This window comes from Podarcis melisellensis (assembly GCF_964234715.1).
Source record: "Podarcis melisellensis genome assembly, chromosome: 2".
Classification (NCBI taxonomy): Eukaryota; Metazoa; Chordata; class Lepidosauria; order Squamata; family Lacertidae; genus Podarcis; species Podarcis melisellensis.
The window spans coordinates 35,160,503-35,181,125 of record NC_138529.1 but is presented as its reverse complement, the minus strand read 5'-3'; the positions used below and the strand labels follow the sequence as shown (position 1 = coordinate 35,181,125).

The following is a 20,623-nucleotide window of genomic DNA, read 5'->3' as shown; positions in this document are numbered from 1 at the left end:
ATGTGCGTGACATCATTTTGAGTGTCTGTGCATGCGCGAGCGGCAAAACCCGGAAGTAACACGTTCCATCACTTCCGGGTCGCCACGGAGCGCAACCCGAAAACACTCAACCTGAAGCATATTTAACAGGTATGACTGTATAATAAAGATTCTGTGTAAGTGGACTTCTGCATTGATAAATCCCCTTCCTCTCATCTCCACTGCAGCCTCCCCAATCTGCTGTAGAGGGTCGCCCTGTCCATCTGGTCCCCCTCTCCCTGAATTAATGAAATTCCTTAATGAAAACGCACATTTCTTTACAAACCCTCAAGAAGTGTTACACCTTAGATCTGATGCAGGAAGTCCCACTGAGTTCAGTGGGGCTTACTGCCAAGTAACTTCAGTACAGGATTATAGCTTGTAGTTCCCCTTCCTTGTGAACACAGCTACTTCTTCCTACACAGAGACAGAGAGAGAAACTAACGGGAAAAGAAGACAGAATGCCTGTGTTGTCTTCAGGTAGCTGTTTCAGAGAGGGAAATTCGGCAGGTGCAGCTTGTTTTGCAGGAATAAGATAAAGCCACACCTGCCTAAATGTCCTCTTTTTAATTTTTTAAAGGGAACAGAGCCCTGTTCCTTTCGCCATCTGCTCACATTTTATCTGTTCAGGTAATATTTACCTGCAGCAAACAAGCCTTTTTCAACAGGATAATCAAAGAGCACTGTTTATGGGGCTAAGGAAATGTGTGAAACCCACCTGTTTGACTTGTGGGTGTTTCTCTGCTTGCAAATTCTGCCCATAAAATCACTAAGCCAGACATGAGGAAGTAACCCTTCTCTGCCCTTTTGGCAGAAGAATGAGGCTGAGCTGCCCTTGAGCACCTGAATGGAGTGTGTGCCTTGCCTTCAAGGGATATCAGAGGAGCAGATTTGTAGCTTTCGTCAGTCTGCAAAGTACCTGTGGCAAAGAAGGCAGAGACTTCCTAGGATGTCTAGTGTGAAACCATGAGATCAATCAGGAGGTGGTGTCCTAGGGGAACCAGACTGCTTCTCATAGGCTTCTTGTTCCTTGTTCTCTCTTTTGCTGCCTACATTGGCTTTACTGAAAAATATCCATACAGGTAAGAGGAGATCCCTCTCCTTTTCAGATGAACCTTATGTGTTGCTTTCTCTGATAAGCTTAGCTGGTCTTTCCTTATACTGAAATGCATAGTGTGTCATACTTACCCATGTAATCTCTCTTATGGGCACGTAAAACTATTGCATAATATAAGTTAAGATAATATTTTCTCTGTCAGGGGCTCACTTTTATCTGCAGGGCCATAGCCAGCAATCCTTGCGAAGTCTTGATTGCTACGTTTCCGGGTAGGGCTTCAAATGAATTAATTCAGAAGTGTTGGCTTCATCATAACCGACAGCAACTTTGATACGCCTTTCACATAATCTGTGTCTGTATCTATAAAAGGCTCACCTAGCATCACACACAGGTTGAATGAGAACAGCTATTTGTAAACTGAAATACATCAACTCACTTATAATGACTACATTCCTGAAATAATGTCCAAAAGGGGGAGATTTATAGTGAGTTTATGCAGATATAAGAAATAATGAAAAATCAACTAATTCATTGAGTTAAATGACAAGAAGTCCTGCTCCCCCCCCCCAAAATAAGAATTAAGGATATGCAGTGAACATGAGGTATCTAAAAATTTAAAGCAAATTACTTCTGCTGTAACTAATAGTAAGTGGAAATAGCTGTGCCCCTTAATTTTTTCAGACACTCGGGATTAATCATATGTTGCATACCATTGCTTAAAAATACAGGCTGAGAAATACAAAAAAGGGTACATACTGGCTGCAGTAAAGCCCTTTTAGTTCTCACTTGGAAACGCCCTTTAGCTCTCCCATAGTTAACCCGTTTGTGAAGGGTGCTCGAAGAGAATTTTCTGTCCTATGTGGGAGAAGCCTCTTGCTGCTATGAGCACATGAAGACAAATAATACTTGCTGCCTGGTGGGGGTTGTAGCTCTCAACGCTGCCAAGAAGTGCATGCTACTATTATTTGAGGCGTGCAGTTTTTTTGTTCCATTTCCTGGGGTTCCTTCCTTTCTGTTCCCCTTGATTGAAGGGATAGAAAGGAAGCAACACATTGTTCTAGAACACTGCTGACACTTCTTGCATCGGTCTATAACAGAAGGACAGAACTAGGGATGTAGAAAAGCAGCAGTTTCCATTCCGATCCATATTCATTGCAGTCAGCACTGTTTCCATTCCACTGCAGTTTCTACCAAATCCTCCATTAGGGGTTTCACTGTCCTCTTTTTAACATAAATTAGATAGCGCTATTTTTATTGTAATTATATATGTATGTTTTTAATCAATGTTTTATATATTTATATCGTTTTAATTCTACTTGTTTTTTAATGGTTGCTTTTTCTTCTATGTTTTTAGCTGTTATTATTTTCTTGGTAAGCTGCCTTAAGTCCCTGTCAAGGGAAAAGGTGCGATATACCGTATTTTTCGCCCTATAGGACGCACTTTTTCCCCTCCAAAAATGAAGGGGAAATGTGTGTGCGTCCTATGGGGCGAATGCAGGCTTTCGCTGAAGCCTGGAGAGCGAGAGGCTTTGGTGCGCACTGACCCCTCTCGCTCTCCAGGCTTCAGGAAGCTATCCGCAAGCCTTGGGAGCCCGCGGGAGTTCCCACAGGCTCACAAGGCTTGCGGGTGGCAGCCTGCAGACCACTTTAGCTAATGGGGCCTCCCGCTGCTGCCGGAGCACGATTTCTGTTCTCATCCTGAAGCAAAGTTCTTAACCTGAAGCACTATTTCTGGGTTAGCGGAGGCTGTAACCTGAAGTGTATGTAATCTGAAGCGTATGTAACCTGAGGTACCACTGTATATACATATATAAAATCTATGAAAAACCACACAAATAATTACAATAAAATCAGAACAGCACCATCCCTTTCATTAAAATCAGCCGGTTCCCCAAAGCCTGTTGGAATAGGAAAGATTTATTCACCTGCCGGCAGATGGGCAACGAGGGCAAACATGCGCCAACCTTCACCTACCACAGATGCACAGTAACTAATTTAGAAGAAAATCAACAGCTATTGCCAATAATTGGCAGCCATCTTGTGACTTCTGACAACTCAGAATTGTGAATGCAAACATGACCAAAGGAAACAGCCTTGAAAGGGAGAAGAGCAGTAAAACTTTAAATATGAAGGGAGGAAGGTATTTAGCCTGGTCAATGTAAATAAGTGATCAAAGAGCTTGGAGGGGCCCACCTCTGTCCCACCCCCTGTTGCCCTCTTGCCTCTTAGTGCCCCCTGGGTAATCCCATTGCCCCCCAGAGGGCAGTACCAGCCACCTTGGGAACCACTGAGCTAAAGGGTAAGTACTGCAATTCTCACATGCTTTTGCTAACAAGTGGCCCCATAAGGTGGGGCATGGGGTTGAAAAACTTCCACTTAGGTGGTTTCATGGGATAGTTGGGTGTGATCAAGTGAGAGGTGATCAACTGATAATTAACTGACTGGCCTGGTAACCCTATTGTTGTTTCAAAACTGTACTTTCAACCTAAAGCTTTTAATCATTACCAGATGTCCAGCACAGTTTAAATCAATAAATCATTCTTTGCAGAGAGGGTTCAAGCCTGTCACTTTTGGAGTACAAGCCATTCCTCCTTTTAATTGCATACCTACAATTATTTACAATGGTATCCCGACTTTAAGGCTGCTGGACTTGGCAGCCATCTGGTGCTCGATCTGTTTGCAGAAGGGCTGTACATACAATTGCATTTACTCAGGCGTGTCCGAGATTTAATTTAGGGTCAGAGTTGTGCATGAGATTAGACCTTGTGCTGAACATATCAAAAGACAGAGTAACCTTTAAAGTTTATTGAAAAGAGGTGGAAGATAACGCAGAAATGCAAGGCCTCTATATAAATCAAGGGTTGCTCCAGCAGTACGTCCTGTGGTGGGTCAAGTTACCATTGTTGTTTTGGGGCATGCTAATAGTTCTCTCTCCTGTGCTGGTCCTTGTAGTCTAGAAGTTATTAGAACAGCGTGTTGTTTAGAAGGGATCCCTGTTCCGACTTAGAGCTCCAGTCTCCTCCGAAAGTTCGTGTGGAAGGAAGCTTAATGGTCACTTCCCTGGAAAGCATTATTCCGGGCCAGGTGGCATGTTGCAGCCCCATGAAGAAACCATAACAAGCGCCACCACTTGCCATTTATATACAGTGGTACCTTGGGTTAAGTACTTAATTCGTTCCGGAGGTCCGTTCTTAACCTGAAACTGTTCTTAACCTGAAGCACCACTTTAGCTAATGGAGCCTCCCGCTGCCGCTGTGCCAAAGCACAATTTCTGTTCTTATCCTGAAGCGAAGTTCTTAACCTGAGGTAATATTTCTGGGTTAGCAGAGTCTGTAACCCGAGGTACTACTGTACTCCAAATTGTGCCACCGGGTAGACAAAGTCATTGGGGTGAACGGTGCTGGCCCTGAATGGAGCCACTGTGAGGCAGGAGCATTCTTCAACCGTTTACATAATTTTGGGGGAAGGAGGAGGGTGATTTAGCATTAAGAACACTTTATACTTTCAACAAAATGAAATAAATAACAAAAACGAATTCTTGAGCTTCAAGAGGCATACTGTATTGCCAAGATGGAAGAGACCACTGAAGCGGGGGATCCGGCAGTCAGTCTCAAAACTGTCTTCCTTGTAGCTGTAGGAGGGCAAGGTGACATGGTAGAGGGTGCCTGTTCTCAACATCAGATTCTATCAAACAGTTCTGTTAAATCTCTGCTTCTCTTTCTCCCAACCTTCTCAAACAAAAAACAAAAACTGCCATGGGTGGCTTTTCCCGAACTGCAACATCGAAGTCTTATGATATCATCAAGGCCTCATTCTTACAGAAATGTCATGGAGATACAGATATGTGACAAATGCCCGTGTGGTTGCGGTTCAGTGGGAGTTCAGTAATTCTCAGTGACAGAAAGTTTCCCAAGAATAGCCAGCACCACAGCCCCATTAACCAAAGACCAGCAGTATTTCTCTTGTGCTTTGCTGAATGACATGGGCACATTGTGTGCCCTGGCTCTTTTTCAGAGCCCCAGCAATTGGGAGATGATTGATGCACAGAACCATTATTTTGTTTGGGGACAGAATTTTACTTACTTATTTTTTTTAAAAAAAAACCCTCTGGTAAAGTGCTATGATGGATTATCTTCTGGCTAGCTGCCGCTCTGCAGGTTTGTCCCAGCACAACAAACAGTTCCAACCGCATGTAACCTGTGCGATTGCATGCAGTAGAGGCAGTGGGGACTGTCTTACAAACATTCAGGACTCAAGCAGATAAAGTGCTTGCACCCCCTTTTTTTTGGGGGGGGGGGAATCTCCTCACCTTGTGCTAGTACACGCCTCACACTCACCAATAATTGCACTTATCTGTGAATACAACCACACCTGGGTAAATGAATTTATCTCGCCTCCAGCACCAGCAGAGATACTGGTGCAAGGTGAAAGTATCTTCATTGGCTTGGATAAGAGATGCAGTTACCAGTCCATTAGATTACTGCAGTTACCAGTCCATTAGATGATATTCCCAGCTGCTTCAAGACATTAGCACAGAGCTTTCCAAACTCTGTGTTGTGACACGTTAGTGTGTTGGCTGCAGTGTGTAGGTGTGTTGCACTCCCTACACTCCTCCTGGGGCTGGAAAGGGGCTAGTTTAACCTCTAGTTTGCTAGTAGAATGGAATTACTGTGTTGTGAAATGATGCATGTCCAGAAAGTGTGTCACCAACATGAAAAGTCTGGAAAGCTTTGCATTAGCAGGACACAAAGCCGAGAGCAGTGATATTACTACTTTGCAGCAAGTCCTTTCCCCAGAGGATTATTCCTTTAACCCCATACTCTTTCTTAATGCATTAAACAAGTTGTGCTGCAGCCATGTTGCTTTCATACACAGAATATGGGTTGTCGTTTTCTCAGGAAGCCTAGTAAATAACAGCATATTGTCAAGGTTGCATTCCTGCCATCGGCTGTATTCGGAACAGCCTTTGAAAACACTTCAGAAACATCCATTAGGGCAGAATACATTTGCCAAAATGTTGATGTGTCCCAGCTTGTTCAGATCACTTCTTGTTGGTTAAAGTAGGTTAAAAAGATCTGTGCTGGTCGCCCGGTTGTTTCTGAGCAGAGTCCAAGTTACTTAGCTAGAACCTTTAAACTAGGCATAAACTACTTTTTTTCTTCTCAAGGGCTGTATTCCCTTGGGAGTGATCTGTTAAAGGGCCACACATGCTATGTGTGTGTGTTGTGGGGAAAGGTGGACTAATTTCATGGGAGCCAGACTCCCAGCTCCCACCATGCTGCCCAATAGTAATAATAATAATAATAATAATAATTTATTATTTATTATTTATACCCCACCCATCTGGCTATCTGGCTGGGTTTCCCCTGCCGCTCTGGGCAGCTTCCAGCAGAATATTAAAATACGATTCTAGATCCTTATTTCTTCATCTGGCTGCAATTGTGGATGGCATGGGAGAAAACCAGCTGATAAGAAGAAGAAAAAAGAAAAATGCAATGTCATTTGAAATGGGAACGTTTAAAGGGCTAGATGTGATTCCCATAGAGGAAAAATGCCCCCAAAGAGAAGGAAATGGCTAGAACAATCTACACAAGCCCTAAGAAGCCAGAATTGCTGTGCCCCATGGGTCATCCTATTTGGGGAAACTGTGCAGCTGTTCCACTGTGGCGTAGGTTTTTTTGGTGTGTTTTTTTAAGATTAAGTTTCTGAGCTCTGAAAAAAGAAAGAAGATGAACACAGACAACATGGGAGGAGCTTGATTTGTTCGCAACGACATGCAGGTGGCTCATTGCTATTCCACAGTAAATGCCCAGTTTGGAAGCAGTTTACATGGAAAGAGGGGGAAATACTGTTAAAAGCCGGGGGCAGGGGGGGGGGATAAGGAAGAAACAGAACAGGAAGGAAGGAAACCTGATGGCATGGAAGAATGGGACAGCTGCAAGGCATCGTGGGGGCTGCAGGTTGCTCATCTGTGCCCTACATGGATTGAGACCCAAGTATTCCTGTTTCTGCCTACTCTCATATTCATCTTGCTGTGATATAAAGTTATGCCCTTCTTCTGGTGCAACCTCCTTCAGGCTGCCAACTAGGAAGAAGGTGTTCTCCCCAAAAAGACTCCTTTGGCTGGCACCCACGTCACAGTCATCATGGCGCCAGGCAAAGGTTCATTTATTTACCCAGGCATTTTGTGGTTTATCTGTGCACTCTTGGCTTTATGTCTGCATTTATAGTTTTATTGGAGCTGTATTTCATTTCTAAAACAAATATGTATTTCATTGGCTTTTAACAGTAACAAAAGAAACATAACATGAAAAAACAACAACACATGAAGTACATAATATTGGGATGCCAGTTACAAAAGGAACAGTAAGGAGCAGGCTTAATAGGTTCACGGATTGCTCTCCACAGAGATGTGTGTATTGTAGCAAGTTGCAATAACTGCTGAATTACAAACTTTTAACGTGTTTATCTGGAATCTTGTTTTTTATGAAGGGTGATATACAAATCTTTTAAATTTAAATCACTATCATGACCAACATGATAACAGTCTTCCACAAAACCAAACCTATAATGCCATGTTAACAACGCTATGCACCCACTACTGTTTACCTTGGCTCCGGTGTGCTTCCACTGCTAGTGTTTGAAGATGAGTACACACGTCAGCCACAATCCATCTGTATCCTATAGTTTCTCGAGAAACACTCCTGTTGGATGTGTTTTCCCTCGAAGCAGCTTCTGTCTGATTTGAAAATGCAAATCTGAGGTGTGTACAGTCTTTGTTCATGCACATGCACTGATGACAGCACATGCGCAGGCAAAAGTTTCTTTGAACAGAAGTTTGGCAGGGGGAGCTACAGGGGTGGGGAAACAAATCTGGTATTGCATATTTGGAGAAAACATCCCCACTTGCGCAGTTGTGTAGAACAATGTATAAATGTGATTTGAAATGATCTCACTGCAGTTTGTGCCGCCAATGTGTACATAGCCCAAGTGTATTTATACACTTGGCTTTTTTGTCTGAATGTGTTAAAACCCAGCCTCAGGGAGGGCTTACTTGTTATTTGTTTAAATCCGTAGAATCCTCCTGTCACCTTTCTACAAATCCAAATATCTGCAGGCCACTCCTTGGCACCACAGGTGCATTGGGGGAGAATTAATTATAATGGCTTATTAAAGGTTGTAAACAAGGGGTCGAGAGTTCAAATCTTGCTGGGGCCTCCATAACACGGCTTCCATTATATTGTCAAGTTTAAGCAACTGTCTAGTACACTTCATACAAGTGGAACACAGTGTATAATTTGTATAGTTATCTATTGCTGTAACTATCTCTTTTTTAAACTACCTTTCAGCCAGTTTCCTTACTTTCGCCGTGCTGGAAGCGTGCCACAAATAGACACCCGGCCTGCTACCCCAGAAGTGATGACTGCCAACAGGGAGACACCAAGGCCTCTCAATGTAATACTTGGCCCAAGAAGCTCCCCATTGGAGCAAGATGCTGTTAAGAGATTGGCAAATGGTGGCAACACCATGGACACCCGAGAGAAGCATGTGAAGGTCACCAGCCCATCAGAATCAACTGAGAAGCAAGTCAGGGAGAGAGGTGTGATAGCAGCCAATCCAAAGCAAGTTGTGGAGAAACTCGGGCCCACAGCCAATGAGAATCAAGCTGGTCAAAACCGTGCTGGGGGTCTGAATGCCACCCCCACTGTGTATGAGAAAAAAAGTGAGAAGCGTGTGACATCAACATCCAGTCCAAAGGAAGAGAAAAATAAGTCGGAACACAAAGGAAATGAACGAGCTGAGGCTAAATATGAAGCGCCAGCATCCAATCGAAAGCTGGATGAGGAAAGAGGTGCAAAAACAGCATCCAATCAAAATGCCACACCACGACCCACTGCAAGACACACCAAGGGGAAAATTTCCAGAGAAATGGACGTAGCTAAAAAGAACCAGAGTTTAGTTGATTCTCTTCCTGTTGTCGCAGATCACAACGTCTCTATCCCTAGGCCAGGGGCTCAACAAGTCACACATCCAGTTCCTGCACCGACCCCCAAGAAAAGGCTTAAAGCATCTGACTTCAAATCTGAGCCCCATTGGGACTTTGATGACCAGTATCTCCTGGACAATTCAACACCAGCATCAGTGAGTTGATATAGCGTGACCTGGCCCTAAATGTCCTACAGATACCTTCATTTCATTGTTACACATACAGAATAATACAGAAGTATAGACCTGGCCCGGGCCATTTCAGTTCTCTATAGTCTGGGGCGTAATCAAACAAAAGAGTAGAAGGTGACATTCTCACCTGTTCTCTTCCCACTCTTCTAATCTTGGCTGTAAACCTTTTTGGCATGAGGGTCCCTCCTAGGTTCCTACAGTGTTTTAAACACCTGTTCTGGTTTGAGTTGATGAATATAAATTAATGCACTTTAGACTGCTTATGGTGGCTTAGATTATTGTTCCTACAAAATAAGGTAAATAAATAAATCCATGGGCACAGAGAATTGGCATGAGAAGGGAACAGAAAGTCAAGGTTCCTTCTCTGGTCTAGTTTTCTATACGAAGGAAGGGTATTTTTTTAGTACAGAGGACCACTTAACATCAGCCTGTATCTGCAATCTCTGACAGGTTTAGCAGCCCAGTGAGATGGTCTAAAACTCATTTTGACTGTGTACACACCACCCATTTGCAACATATTTATTTTCCCCCTTGCCCAATAATCCTGGGAGTTGTAGTATAGCCCTCACCGAGCTACAGTTCCCAAGATTCGGGGTGTGGATGTGTGCATGCATTCAATGCATGGTGTGTACACAAAAATCATTCAGATAATAGCAGCTCCCTTTGACTGAGACTGTCCAACAGGATTTTGCTAACCTAACTAACAGGATGTGGTTACTGTTATCAGTGTCAGTTAATATGGTTCTCTAAATATAGTCTCTCAAATAAACACCTCCTGACTTCATTCACTCTTTTTTTGTGTATTTTGAGAGCTGCCCTGATTCTCTGCGGGTCAAGGCTGCCAAGTCTGATTGGCTGAAGGATCTCTTCCTGCCCAACCTCACTCTTTTCATGGACAAGACTCACTTCAGTGACAGCGAATGGGAGCGTCTAGACCATTTTGGCCCACCCTATGGCTTCATGGAGCTGAATTACTCATGTGAGTAACTCTTTGAAGAGGATGACAGAAAGAACCGAGGGTCAAGGGTTCTTCTCTCTGGGACAAGTGCTCACAGGTCTTTCATTGAGAAGACCATCCCTCTTTCAAATTCCCCAGATGAGAACCTGCTCCCTGTCCCCCTGTCATGTGATCTAGGAACAGTCACCATTTCGAGAATTGTGAGGACTTTTGCAGAAACCCAGGTTTAGGGCAAACCTGTTCACTCAGATTTACTGTAAGGCTTACTGTAAAGAACGCAGCAAAACAACATGGGAGGCAGCAGTTATGGGTTACCGGTCTCTGCAGCCACAGCAGGCGCTGTGATTCTCCAGTGGTTAAACTTCACCCCTGGACGCACACTCCATTGTCTATCAAGACAAATAGATGTAAAGAAGCAAGGATTATTTTGCTACAAGGTAGATAGTATCCTCAAATAGAAGCATTTCCCACCTTCAGGACGCTGGTAGCTTGTAAGTTATTTAGATGATGATGATGATGAACCAAGAGAGGACATTATTGGATTTTTCACTTCAAGTGCCAAAATGCCTTGAGGTAGCCTTAACAGAAATTGATTGGCCAAATGCGAAAGGAAGCATGGTTCCCGTGTCTTCGATGTTTGGGTAGAGGAGGGGAAGTGTAAGTGCACCATGCTGGAATTCCCTCTTGTGCCGAGCTCTTAAAGATGCAGGAGACTCGACTTCCGGTTGGCTCGCCCGATTATGGCGGACAGGAGTTCTTTAGCGGAAAGGGGGAGAGCTGCTAGAGTGCAGCGGCACCCTGAAAAACCCTCAGACCGAGCATTCTGAGGACCTGGAGTTCCTGCGGGTGCCGGGAACGACTCTCCCGCTCCCCGGTAAGCTCTAAAAAGAGCGCCGAGTGCGAGCGGGGTTGGAGACGGTGGCACTGGGGAATCAATTCGCTTCCTTAAAGATGTAGGAGACTCCCCCCCCGCCATGTCCTCTTTGGGTCTGGCCTCCCTTAGCAGAAGGTGCCTATGCGCTCCAGGTGTGCTTGCGCATTTGGTAAATGAGTGTGGTGAGGAGCATCTTGAGCATCAGTGCAAATGCATCCTTAAAGTAGAAGGCTGTAGAACAGGGTTTCCCAAACTTGGGTCTCCAGCTGCTGTTAGACTACAACTCCCATTATCCCTAGCGAGCCAGACCAGTGGTCAAGGGTGATGGGAATTGTAGTCAAAAACAGCTGGAAACCCAAGTTTGGAAAGCACTGTTATAAAAGAACACTCCTTCATTGGAAGGGGCTTTTCAGCAGGGCTGGAGGACCTCTGGGCTGCAGAACTAATTAGGTCTGGCACAGGCCCCAATTTGGCCACCGGGCTGCATCCTCCCAAAAGTCATGCTCACCTGCTGCCATATGCGATGACAGCATAGAGAGAGCAAACCAGCTGGGATCAGCTGCACTTCTGGATTCCCTGACTCCAGCAGAAAGCAGAGAAGAAAGTGAAGCTTTAAGTTAGCACCCAGCTGCTGACAGACACTGACGTCAAGCCAGGGGAATTCCTTTGCCAGGCAATCCCAGCTCCAAGTCAGTGCCTGTCAGCTGACAGGCATAGGGGTGTCAGGTGGTTGAACAGGTGAGCAGGCACCTGCTGAAATTGCCTCCTGAGGGTGGGAGAACCCAGGATCTGGCCCAATAATATTTACTTAAAAGTACTAAGATGGTCTTTTAACCCAGGATCTGGCTCAATAATATTTACTTAAAAGTACTAAGATGGTTTCGGGACACAGGTGGCGCTGTGGGTTAAAGCCTCAGCGCCTAGGACTTGCTGATCGAAAGGTCGGCGGTTCGAATCCCTGCTGCGGGGTGCGCTCCCGCTGCTCGGTCCCAGCGCCTGCCAACCTAGCAGTTCGAAAGCACCTCCGGGTGCAAGTAGATAAATAGGGACCGCTTACCAGCGGGAAGGTAAACGGCGTTTCCGTGTGCAGCTCTGGCTCGCCAGAGCAGCGATGTCACACTGGCCATGTGACCCGGAAGTGTCTCCGGACAGCGCTGGCCCCTGGCCTCTTAAGTGAGATGGGCGCACAACCCCAGAGTCTGTCAAGACTGGCCCGTACGGGCAGGGGTACCTTTACCTTTACCTTTACCTTTACCTTTACTAAGATGGTCAGGAAGTCTTTCAGGAAGCATTCCAGATAAAGACCAGGGTGAAGAAATGTCATAATAGGGATCTCCTTTTAGATAAAATTTATGCCAACATTTACCCAACTGCGGTAATAAACCTTGAAAAAGTTCGGTTTGGCATACACTATTACTCAGCTATATAGAATGGAATCTGTTTTGCATTACATTAAGCTGGATTCTGGTAGTGATGAGGCTCCCCTGCTTTGGCGGCAGGAGCTGTGTGCCCTCAACAATATTGTGGATTCAGCAATGCTGTATGTACTTGCTGAACTTCAGGCGTATGATTTATGACTTTCCTGTTCCAACAGGCATTTTAAGTTAGGGCTTGGTTTTAGGATACATTTTTATTGTTTCATTTTCTGTATGTTTTTTTTTTAGAAAGTACACTGCTTAGAAATGATAATGATTAAGCAGTATATAAGAGTATTAAATTTTAAAAATAAAGGTAGAATCCCAGGAGGTGGGGGTTCCCCAGTGCTTTCAAAGAATTATAGACTAGTAGAGTTGGAAGGGATCCTGAGGGTCATCTAGTCCACCCCCCTGCAATGCAGGAATCTTTTTGCCCAGTGTGGGGCTCGAAACCACAATCCTGAGATTAAGAGTCTCCTTCTGTACCAGCTACGTTATCTATGGGATCTTTGACATGTCTGCTACATTTATGACTGCCTCCACCTTGGGCAAAAGTCATGGGTGTGTCTGAGGTGCATTGAACCTATGTTCTTATGCTCTTAAGCCCTTAATGAAAGAATGCATTATCTGTCGAGATAAGGGTTAACCAAATAAGGGATACTTTGCTTGGGAAAAGCTGCAGAAGAATGTCCTTTTATAAACTTTAGAGCTTCATGAGATAAAATAAATGTGCACCTCATATAAAGTATCTCTGTGTTCCTTTGTCAAGGTCAAACACTTATTTGTTTAAAAATTAATAGCCCACCTTTCCATGTATTTTATTTTTTTTAATAATTCCCAAGGCAGCTTACGGTAAATATTTTTTAAAAACCAAAACCAGAGATGCTTCAGAATTTTGAAAGCTATGTGAACCTCTGTTTGTAAACTGAGCCTGCACAGTTTGTGCTATTGCACATTGGGTATATCAAAAAGCTTGCAGGATTTTTTATTGTTTGAAAAGGAGTGTAGTGGGCATTGCAATGGGGTGGGGGAGAGCAAGGAATCTAAATGTGCACTAGACACGCCCTCCCAGTGGCGTAGCGTGGGAGGTGCAGGGGGGGCGGCCGCACCGGGCGCAACATCTGGGGGTTAGGGTTAGGGGGCGCAAATCCACGGGTTAGGGGGCACAAATCCACGGGTTAGGGGGCGCAAATTACTTGCCTTGCCCCGGGTGCTGACAACCCACGCTACGCCACTGCGTCCTCCCTGTGTACAGATAGCAACAATTCAGCAGCTGCTCCGCTGTCCGCAGGTATGGACTTCTTACAAAGCGATGTCTACAAAAGTGAAAATGGCAGCAGTTCAGAGGCCAAGCCTAAGACGAGCTGGCAGACTTTAAAGTGCTCTGATTCTGTTCTGTTCCTGTGCCTTACTTCCATCCTACGCCCTAACCAGTTCAGAGCTGTGAGTGTTTACTGCCTGCCCTTCATGCTGAATAAGGACGCCTTTTGTCTTTCAGTGGTAAAACAAGTCATCACCATGCTTCCCCCTAAACCGTACCACCAAATTCTCTTTGCACGCAACAGCAGCCAGACTTCCAGGTGTATCAGATGTGCGGTGGTAGGGAATGGGGGGATACTGAACAACTCCAAAATGGGCCAGGAGATTGACTCCCATGATTACGTGTTCCGGTAAGAGGAACTGCTGCTTTCCTGTGTTCTTCTTCTGCCTATCTATCTATTTAGATCTTTAGCCCTTCCTAAACAAGTAAACAAAAACAGTCTAAGGTAGCTTAACAGCATTGTTAAAACAGTAACGTGTGTGCACGTATTTTTGTGTGCATATGTGTGTTTGTGTATATCAGAAGTCAACGAAAGCATAATCCATGAAAGTGCCTGAAGGATAAAGCCAGAATTAAAACTGGCATCTCCTCTCAGTACTGAAGGATCGAGATTATCTCCCCTCAACAGTCTGGAGATTGGCAGAAAAGTGCTGTGTAAAGCCAATCTATGACAGAAAGTCAGTCACAAGGAATGAGCTAACTGATGTCTGTGTCTGTTTTTAAACCTGCACATGCTCGCAGTTTGGGGCAGACAGGATTGGGGACGGGGAGCTAAAAAAGTTCTGTTTCTCTTGTCTGCTTGAGTAAACTTCCTCTTTTTTTGCCTGTATGGGTAATCCTGCAGAAATTGTTTACTGGAAGCCTCAGAGAACAAGGAGGGGCTCAGCCTTTGGGAGAGATCCCGCTGCAGCCCCTGCGCAGGTGAATAAATTCTGTCTTTCCTTGAAAGAATCCGTGTCTGTCATTATTGACTGGGAGAAATCCTGCAACAGTGCCACAAAGCCTTCTTGGTCATCTACTAAAAACCAATGTTATAAGCCAAAACTGTGTGTGTGTGGCGAGGTGAACTTCCATCAATAATTCTTTGAGCAAAAGAATGTCCTTTGAAAGTGCTTTCAATGTATATTGTAGGGATATTTGGGGCATCTAAAGGTAGGGAATCTTCTGATGGTGATGAGAGGGATGCTTCATACAGGAGAAGGTAGTCCTAGGGACAGGGCCAATTCACCAACACTGCTGTTTCTTTTCCAGGTAGTTTGAAAAATCTGAAACTGATGGTCCTAAACCAAATATTATGCACACACAATGACCTTCTCTCTCTCTCTCTCTCTCTCTCTCTCTCTCTCTCTCTCTCTCTCTCTCTCTTTCGGAGCCAACATTATTGACAACCTTTTTTAAAATTAAAAGTTATGGGGGATTCCCACACCTTATATACTGTATAATTTAATTTATTTGTGTCTACATATAAATTCTATGCCAGGGTATTTGGAGTCTTCTCCAAATGTCAGGATGCTAACAGCTATCCATTATACACCAACCTTCTGCATATGTGCAAAGATCATGGTTCCGATTAAGTTTCATTGTTCTGGCTTACAGAAAACTGAAATCACCTAGATATCTTTAACCTTTGGGGCTCCCTTCATCTAGAAACTTGCCCAAGCCGCTTATTTTGCATCAAATATTGAAAACCACCCACCCCAGCAGCACGCTGTGAAATCCAGTAATCTGCTACAAGGCTAACTTTACAATGTTATATGGTCATTTTTGGCCAGGGTGAGTGGAGCCGTGGTCAAAGGTTTTGAGGAAGACGTGGGAACCAGAACGTCCTTCTACGGATTCACAGCCTACTCCTTAGTGTCTTCTGTCTCAGTTCTGGGAAATCGTGGATTCAAGAAGATCCCCATGGGAAAGGTAACACAGATTATGGCATATTAGATGTTTTCTCCCATGTGGGACAGCTAGTGGGGTTTTTAGAGAGGGGTCATTTAGATGAGAAAAATGGTGACGGGAGAAAGGTTTATTGCCCACCCTCCAAGCTCCACATTAAAATCCAAGCACTGGTTCCTCAGTCTGTGACCACTTACTATCTATTGACATTAGGCTTGACAATAGATGAGCCTTTAACCCTAGTCCCAGCATGTGTTTCATGTTGCAGAACAGCAGACCAGTCACTAAAGTGCCCAGCTCAGTTCTCCGCACAGGTAGAGCTAGCTGCTCTGGCACCCAGAGTGGCACACATGCTGTTCACCCGGGGGGGGGGGGCGAGTGTCCCGGGAGGCGGCGCAGCAATGTCACCTCCCTCAGGGATGACACCCGGGGCAGACCGCACCCACTGCACCCCCCTTCCTCCGCCAGTGGAACTTCTTGGGAGAGCCACACAGTACCTAGTTTATGTTGAACCTGAATAATCTGGGTTGTCTCTGGATTTTTAAATCGGCACTCCCAATTTTGCAGAGCTTTCCATTTTCTGTCATTTTGCCTCTCTTGTTCCACTGAGGTTGGCCATGCCTCATTTACATAAATTATTCAGAATGAGGTCTGGATCAGAATTTGGATTTTGTTTGGCCAGCACAGAGTGCCTACCCATTCATTAGTTGTGCTCTGGCAGCGCTTATGCTCCATCTGCTGCACCCCTACCAGCGTATGTGTGGCTTGTTTCCTAGGAGATCAAGTACCTTCATTTCCTGGAAGGGCCAAGAGATTACGAATGGCTGAAAGCTCTTCTGCTGAACACGAGAGTCAGGAAGGGATTTTTGGATGGCTATGGGTAAGAGAAGCAGATTTCCCCCTTTTTGTTTTTCAGTTTGTTTCAGGACAATGTTCCTTAAGAGTTTGGCCACTTTAGTTTGCATTTGCAGAAGACCATGGGCAGATCCACACCATTCATTTAAAGTACATTCAAATTTCCATGTGGCAGTCAACAAATAAGGTATCACTCCCTTCTGTTTAATACTACAGTTGACTTCTTCAAATATGGATAGTGAAAACAATTCCAGAGTTAAAGGACTGGATTCTCCTGCTATTTTAACAAGTACAGTGGAACCTCGGTTATCAAATGTAATCTGTTCCAGAAGACCGTTCGACTTCCAAAACGTTCAACAACCGAGGCGCAATTGCTGGTCAGCAAAATCCATTGAAAAAATGGAGAAACATGCCTTGGAAGCCATTCAATTTCCGAGGCACATTCGAAAACGGAAGCATTCTCTTCCGGGTTGTTGGTGTTCGAAAGCCAAAATGTTTGACTTCCAACTGAGGTTCCACTGTAGTTGGTGAATCTTCAACCAGAACTCCTGTGTATGCGGGAATGCCCACCAAAGATTGTAGTATGCGCTCTTGCAGGTACAGCCATGTCAACATAAAGGCTTGATTGAGGACATCATATGTCACATGGTCACTCCAGGAAGACCTGACGGGCTGGAATATTGTCAGCAAAGAGTCCCATGCTGCTGTGAATGAGCAGAGGGCTTTTCTTTAGCAGCATTTGAACTCAGTGAGAAGAGAGCCTTTGGTCTCCTCATTCAATTTCTGTGGTAAACACAACATCCTTGCCCCATCCCTTGCTGACGCTTCATTTCTCCCCCTTGCCCTTTTAAAAGCCACGTCCTCCTCGCCTCCTTTCCCTTTTTTGGCAGCGCTTTTGCTTTGTTTCGAACAGCGGGTTCCCATACAGTTCTTAGGCACACCCTGAAAAATGGTGGCTGCCTACCACATCACCTAACTCATAGGAGAAGTGGCCGAACTAGTTCTTGCTTGAATGGCACGTGCTTGGCCTAAAAGGTTATTTTCTGTTTCCATTCCCAGGCCACACCCTCGGGATAAATTTGGTAGCAATTTCACCCTGGATAACTACTTTGTCATTCATCCCGATTTTCTCAGATACATGAAAAACAGGTATGTGGTATGTAAGGTTAACTTGAATGATAAGGGATGCTCTGGGCTAGCAGGGTCCAAATAAAAAAGCTTATCAGGTCCAGTAAGGGGATAGGGCTCCTTGTCCTGGCATGATGGTGTCATCATTTATGAACAAGAACAGCTGCCACTGCCTTCAATGGTAGTTAGAGAAGCTGTACCCACTGACAGCCGGGGCTTTTTTCAGCCAGAACTCTCTGGTACTGAGTCCCAGCACCTCTTGGGGAGGTGTTCATAGTGAGTTCCGGCACCTCTTTTTCTAGAAACATAGCACTGGATTTCTTCTGCACAGTTCTTAAAAACACAGGGCCCTTTGACCGAATGGAAGATGGCAACTTTTACAAATGAGGAGCATCCATTGTTAGGTTGGCTTTACAGTGGTACCTCAGGTTACATACGCTTCAGGTTACATATGCTTCAGGTTACATACGCTTCAGATTACAGACTCCACTAACCCAGAAATAATACCTCGGGTTAAGAACTTTGCTTCAGGATGAGAACAGAAATTGTGCTCCAGCGGCGCGGCGGCAGCAGGAGGCCCCATTTGCTAAAGTGGTGCTTCAGGTTAAGAGCAGTTTCAGGTTAAGAACAGACCTCCAGAACGACTTAAGTACTTAACCCGAGGTACCACTGTATTGCTAATTTTTAAAAAATGCCACTTCTTTTACCTGCCTAAGCAGCCATCAGAAATTATAGGATGTGCTCCCACAATCAAATAAGGATGTAAGACAAGCCATCTGTGCCCACAAAGCATCTCCAGCTAGCTTATTTACCTTTGTATCCTGTTGATAAAACTCAATAAAAAGAAACTTTTTTTAAAAAAATTAATATCTCATACTTCAGGTTTCTAAGATCCAAAAGCCTAGACAAGTCCTACTGGCGGATCTATAGACCCACCACAGGTGCCTTCCTCCTTCTAACTGCACTCCATCTATGTGACCAGGTAAGAATTCAAAGGCGCCCCAAAGGTTGCTTCCAGACAATCTGTCTGTTGAATCTTCCTTCTGATTTGTTTGCACAAAGTTTACAGGGAGGTTATTTCATGCCGGCTACAGTATTTGCTGAGCATTTGTTCTGATTTGTTTGCGGGGATCTTATACAATGTGGCATTCAACAAAGAAGTTTAGTTTGCGGAGTGGGGGAGTGAGTTTGTTGCACAAGAGCTAGAAATTAATTTCAGAACTTGACTGTGGCTGAATCCCACCCTCAAAAACCAGTGACAGTCTAGAAGTGCCCAGAGGTGATAATCTGAGCTGCAAGGGCTGCAAACACACAGCGGATAGGATTCAGCTAATAATTCCCATCAGCAGAAGCCATCAACAGGGAATTCTGCTTGCGCTGTGGGGCTTCCTCCCCTTTTCATCCTCCATGACCCCTCCCAATTGGCTGGGGGTGGTCTGGAGAACCCCAGGGACAACATGAGTGGGGATTGTTCTCTCTAGCAAGCTGATGAAACAGTCACATTAGTGTGACATTTAATTCCTCCCCATACCTTGGGGATGTTAGGGATGTTGTCAATGGACAGGGTTGTATCAGCTGAGGGTGGTGAGGCTTAACCCCTTTCTAAATCCTGCCCTGCCAGAACCTCACAAACACACACACTTCAATGACGAATAACAGCTTTGGATGGAGATTGCTTTAGGTTGAGGAAAGAGCAAGGAAAGAAAAGGTTTTGAACATCCTCTCTGCCCATGCATTACTTCCCCAGCCTTCAAAACTGACCCCCGGGGCTGCTAATAATTTTACAGCTTTGCAGGAGACCCTAGTCACCATGGATCTTCCACAGCACGTCTCTGTGTGGGTTGCATCATTATTATTATTATTATTATTATTATTATTATTATTATTATTAGAGCCCTCCTTTATCCTGTAGCTCCCCAATTATGGCTCTTGGCTTTCCACAGGTAAGTGCTTATGGATACATCACCGAAGGCTACCAAAAGTATTCGGATCATTATTATGACCAGAAATGGCACCGCTTAGTCTTTTATAGCAACCATGACTTTGATTTGGAACGGAGGACATGGAAGAAACTTCACGACTCGGGCATCATGAAGCTGTACCAGCGATCCTGAGGGAGATGAAAAGGGAGCCCCGGCTGATGGCAAATTTTGGAAGCTGAGATGGATCTGAGCCATATTTTCTATTATCATTTTGGTAGAGCGGGTCCTTGCCAACTAAAGACTTGGTTCTTGCAACAACAAATATCCGTCCCGCTGCACATGCAGTTTTGTTGGTTGCAGGACAAATCAAAAGACTAAAAGGATATTACTGGTTGAAAACATTTTGATGGGGTTAATTATTCCCTGAGAATCCACTGTGAGTATGATGAGCCGAGTTGGCCACTGCTACCTGTGTTGGCTGGAAGGAGCCTCACACAGCATTTCCGCTATACTCTCTGGTCCGTTTTACTCCTTCCTGGTTTCAGTTCTCCACCAGTCAGTCTCTACTTACAGTAGCTTAAACATTTGATTTACATCAGTGAAGAGCCCTTGCTTTTTCCTCTGTGTGTGTTGGCAACATGTCTAGATGCATTTGCCATCACTTTGGTGAAGCCTATTCTCTCATTAGATGTTTTCCCATTAGATGTGCTCTGTCTCTGCTCTGGGAGACGATCCTGGGGCTTTAAGTTCTCAGTAGGGTCGCAAGGACTTATTGTTTCTCCGGCTCTGGAATCCAAGCTGTGCCACATTGCTCCAGGTTGCTAGGTGACCATCTCCATGCTGGCATTCTTCAAAGCTGAATAGGACCCTTTTCAATTCTCAAGAAGTTTTTGAAGTTTCTCTCTCCAGAGGCCCTTTCTCCCTTGCACTTCTCTGTTGTGGAAAGGGGATTACCTTCCAACTCCTTCATATCAGCAGGAGGTGATGGAAAATTCTCCCTTGACAACAAA

General features: G+C 44.7%; 1 protein-coding gene and 1 long non-coding RNA gene across 2 annotated transcripts; one reads left to right on the top strand and one right to left on the bottom strand.

The window, feature by feature from the left end:
- The first annotated feature begins 871 nt into the window (after positions 1-871).
- ST6GALNAC1 (ST6 N-acetylgalactosaminide alpha-2,6-sialyltransferase 1) lies at positions 872-20,003 on the top strand. The gene is made up of 9 exons (XM_081897760.1): positions 872-1,100; positions 8,425-9,217; positions 10,064-10,232; positions 13,999-14,170; positions 15,594-15,732; positions 16,485-16,588; positions 17,623-17,712; positions 18,574-18,673; positions 19,635-20,003. The coding sequence occupies exons 1-9, from the start codon at positions 985-987 to the stop codon at positions 19,803-19,805; spliced, it is 1,854 nt and encodes a 617-aa protein (XP_081753886.1). The 5' UTR covers positions 872-984; the 3' UTR covers positions 19,806-20,003.
- Positions 11,005-13,447, bottom strand: LOC309362519. The gene is made up of 3 exons (XR_014164997.1): positions 13,372-13,447; positions 12,347-12,522; positions 11,005-11,902 (listed from the first exon to the last, which is right to left on the bottom strand). It is a non-coding gene; the product is annotated as an uncharacterized lncRNA (long non-coding RNA).
- Positions 20,004-20,623: the final 620 nt, after the last annotated feature.

What these genes read in the sequence shown, in the direction of transcription:
- ST6GALNAC1 (XM_081897760.1), top strand. Translation starts at nt 985, where the DNA reads ATGAGATCAATCAGGAGGTGGTGTCCTAGGGGAACCAGACTGCTTCTC. An exon ending in ACAATTCAACACCAGCATCA is followed by an intron (nt 9,218 to 10,063) that starts GTGAGTTGATAT and finishes GTGTATTTTGAG; the next exon opens with AGCTGCCCTGATTCTCTGCG. An exon ending in CTCAGATACATGAAAAACAG is followed by an intron (nt 17,713 to 18,573) that starts GTATGTGGTATG and finishes CTCATACTTCAG; the next exon opens with GTTTCTAAGATCCAAAAGCC.